We start from the raw sequence: 3,859 nt of genomic DNA on the forward strand, positions 1-3,859 counted from the left end.
GTGGTTGTAGCCTGTAGGTAAATATTTAATATATTAATTCAATATATTATTATCTTGTTATGTAGATACTTAGGTATCATTGATTAATAATTTAATAACCTTATTAAAAACATTAAAAATACACTTAGTGTTTGTATTTGTACTCTGATTTGTGGTCTAAGGCCTTAGGTACTATAACCTATGAAAAACTAAAAATTAAATTACATGTGTTTCTTTAAGTATCCAGAGTATCCTTTTGATATAATATTAGGTACCTACCTACTATACGTCTGTACAATACTGGACCAAATATTTAATAATGCATTACAATTTATATTTAATAGTTTTAAATACCTATCTATATATTATTTCAGAAGAAGAAATTGGGCGTGAGCAATTTCTGACATTAACAGAGTCTATGATTAGAGAGCTTATACCAAAGATGGGTAGACGATCTTCTTTTTATAGTAAATTTGTTAATTTTATAGAGAATCAAGTGAGTAAAACAATACTTAGACTTAGTACAAATAATTGAATAGGTATCTATTTGTATTTTGTGGGTACACATAGTGGCGTGCCCAGGAATTTTCAAGACTGTCTATACCCCCCTTGATTCTTTTAACGAACAACACTCCTTATTTCATAAGCTATTAATGTTTTAAAAATATTTTGAAATTTTTTTATAGTTATCTTATATAATCACAACATAGGTTTTGAATTCCATAATGTAGAACAGAATATTATTCGGAGTATTATGGTGCATACAAATTAAATTAGGTGTAGGTACTGCATTTATACATTTTAGACTTAGAGGAACCCCACAAAATGTTTTTACATTACTTGGCTCATCAAAACTTGAAATGCTTACAAGTAATTAGTAATAAACTACTCGTCTTAATTGTGTTTTATGTTACATTTATTTTGCATCCCTACAGAAAGTTAACAAAGATGTACACGGTCAAAATATTTCTATCAATCCTGGAACATCATGTATTTAAATTTTTTAATAATTAGCAAAAAATAATCTCCTTAGGTACCTTTAAACAATTTAATTATATGTTCATAATATTAGATTCAGAAGACATAACTACAGATAATTTAGGTTGTATTGATATTCAGAGTTTACCATTTGAAATGGATGATAACGCTTCAGGTTTAATAACACCATCTTTAATAATGTATGGATGTAATACATTGATTGATGGTAAGTGCCAACTAGTGTTAAATAATTTTTTTTATAAATTTCAAATTCAATAAATATTGACCACTAAATTGAAGTTACCATTAATATCCACAAAATAATTTTAGAAAGTATTCCTGCCTCAACTCAATTGACAAAAATGATACCAGTTGTTGATCCCGAAAAGGTATAAATATTTTGTAAACCTTTGTATTCTGATAAAAGTAAAAGAACTGAGTCTAAAACTTTTTCTAGGGAAACATTGTAAAGGAAATTCTGAATAAATGCCGAGATGGTTTGATGATTTTAAAATTTTACACAACAAATGGCATTTTAAATAGTGTTACCAGAAATACATTAACATCTATATTAATCAAACATGAATTACAAACTGAACCAAATCACCAAGTTAATAAATCAAAATTTTTACTGTTAGCTGAAGGTAAATAATAAAAAATAGTTTTTATTTAAAAATTATTTTAATTCTAAAACTATACATCCCATGTTTAGGCATAGAAATGATTTTCCCTACTGAATCTAAGGACACATATTACACACCATATTGCAGAACTGGACAAATCCAAATTCCAACTAGAGGGAAATTGTACGATAAATATTGTAATCTAAAAAAAGAAATAAAGAAAATTGGAGCTCCTGCCACTATAGCATGTGTTAATGATGATGAAAATAATGCAATCGATGATGCCGGTACTTACCACTAGTTTTTATATTAATTCTTTTAATGTGATTTACAATCATCAAGAACTTAGAAAATAAAATAATTTATTATTTGCAATAGATAATGAAGACAGAATTCAATGGCTAAAAAACAATGTCGAGCCTGAACACATTTTGTACAAATATTGGAAAGAAACCTCTAAATTTAGAAATAAGAAAGGATTTTTAGAAACACATAGTTATCCCGCTTTAAAAAAACCTGCAGGCTACCTTTTGGTAAATAAGTTGTAATATTTCACCTTTAATAATTTGCATGATAATTTGTAAATCTAAATAAAATAATTAATTGCTCCGAATAAACAGGCTCAAACACTTTTATAACATAATAGTGTTACTAATTAATAAATTTTTAGTGTTTTCTTGAATTTATATATTTTATTTTCTATATAGATTGAAATTGATTTTGAAGAACTATATCCAGCAGATAAGAAATTATTGTTATTTACTAAGTTTGATGGTTTTATAGTCAAATTAATAAAATATATTGAAATACACAAAATCAAATTTGGCGTGCAAGAGACTTTGGTACTACAAGAACTTAGAGCTCCTTCAAATTCTGGTAAACTATTTAACATAATGTTATAATATTTATATTATACCTCATAAATATAATAAGTTATAATATTTTTAATATCTACCTAGGTAATGATACCATTGCAGCCTTGAGACTGATACCATTTTTATTTCAACCAATTACATTAAAATTGGATAAAAAAAGAAAACATTGTAGTACACCTTCGACTTGGCGTCCATCTAAAGTGGAGCAAGCTTCAGCTTTCATAAAATTTATTGCTGTAAGTTTCATAAATAATTATTTAAATTTTTTTCAAAATAAAAATATTATTGAATCCTTCATAGTATTTTAATACAAGTATACACATGTGACATTTTCATGTACCTACTGCTTAAACCAAAAATAACTAAAATTACTATATTTTTTTTAACTTATTATAGGATGCAAATGAATTAAAGACAAGCCACACACAAAAGGTAGACAAATCAATTCAATTTGGAACTACCTTACAGCCGTATGTTATTATTGTTGGACATAGTGTAGATGCATATCAAGAAGACCATTCCAATCCTACACCTATTGAATCATACACGGTCATAAATAACACTTATTACAAATTAGAGACTCCTCTAAAAGCTTTAGACATCTGCTTTAAATCGTATTATTCTTTAAACTTACAATATCCGATCGAAGTACAACATATATGGAGTTTTATCCAACAGTATTTTTTTGAAATTTTTGACAATAATGATAAAAAATTCCCTTCAGTTACAACTTTAATTAATGACTTAAATCATTTTTAAATAATTCATTGTGTAACAAATGTTTAGTAAATTAATTTAAAGAAAAAGTGTTTTCTTAATATTTCAGTTATAAATTTTTTTTATTTATATGTTATTTGCTTATCAAAATATACAACATTACAGACCTAACTGTATGTTTTGTTTTTTTCTAAAGGCTAATAAATTAACTCCTAATGTTAGTATATTTTTTGTTTTGTTTTGTTTATATTTAACATTATATTCTTGCTATGATTTGATGTTTTTTGCTATGGTTACTATTATTTATGTAATATTTTATGTTATCCTTTACTTTTTATATATAAATATAATATTTAATATTATGTATTTTAAACTTTTAATATTATATAAACCTATTAATAATTAATTAAAATTATTTTAATAAACATAATGTCTACCTAACCTTGTTTTCTTGCATTCTCAATAATTATAAAGGAGGGGGAGGGTTAACCTTATGACCCCCCCCCCCTTGAGTACGCCCATGATACTTTATAATTTCAAGTGATGAGGGGTAAGTAATAAATGGGCACAATATTAAAAAAAAAAATGTTGGGGGGAGGGGATAAATAAGTTTAACCGGCTACCGACTAAAATGGATAGTTGATCCAACTAAACTTTATAGTTGTGAAAACTTTAAAGAAAAATATA

At 26.1% G+C, this 3,859-nt stretch overlaps 1 protein-coding gene across 2 annotated transcripts; it reads left to right on the plus strand.

The window, feature by feature from the left end:
- Positions 1-515: 515 nt before the first annotated feature.
- Positions 516-3,215, plus strand: LOC149057143 (uncharacterized). Of its 2 annotated transcripts, XM_089223037.1 has the most exons (9): positions 516-969; positions 1,052-1,183; positions 1,288-1,346; positions 1,415-1,601; positions 1,670-1,867; positions 1,959-2,113; positions 2,288-2,456; positions 2,540-2,691; positions 2,852-3,215. In XM_089223037.1, exons 2-9 carry the CDS (start codon positions 1,114-1,116, stop codon positions 3,212-3,214), a joined length of 1,353 nt encoding a protein of 450 aa, XP_089079163.1. In that variant the 5' UTR covers positions 516-969; positions 1,052-1,113; the 3' UTR covers position 3,215. The 2 variants fall into 2 exon arrangements, with proteins under 2 accessions (XP_089079163.1, XP_089079162.1); XM_089223036.1 differs by having other exon boundaries at positions 516-1,183.
- Positions 3,216-3,859: the final 644 nt, after the last annotated feature.

Source organism: Diuraphis noxia, unplaced genomic scaffold, assembly GCF_037042655.1.
Source record: "Diuraphis noxia isolate RWA-SAM2 unplaced genomic scaffold, SU_Dnox_SAM2 contig0003, whole genome shotgun sequence".
Taxonomy (NCBI): Eukaryota; Metazoa; Arthropoda; class Insecta; order Hemiptera; family Aphididae; genus Diuraphis; species Diuraphis noxia.

Excerpts from the sequence above, each read along its gene's own strand:
- LOC149057143 (XM_089223036.1), top strand. The coding sequence starts at position 1,036 with ATGTTCATAATATTAGATTCAGAAGACATAACTACAGATAATTTAGGT. Across the intron at positions 1,184-1,287 it reads ATGTAATACATTGATTGATG|AAAGTATTCCTGCCTCAACT; the intron begins GTAAGTGCCAAC and ends AAATAATTTTAG. Across the intron at positions 2,114-2,287 it reads AACCTGCAGGCTACCTTTTG|ATTGAAATTGATTTTGAAGA; the intron begins GTAAATAAGTTG and ends TTTTCTATATAG.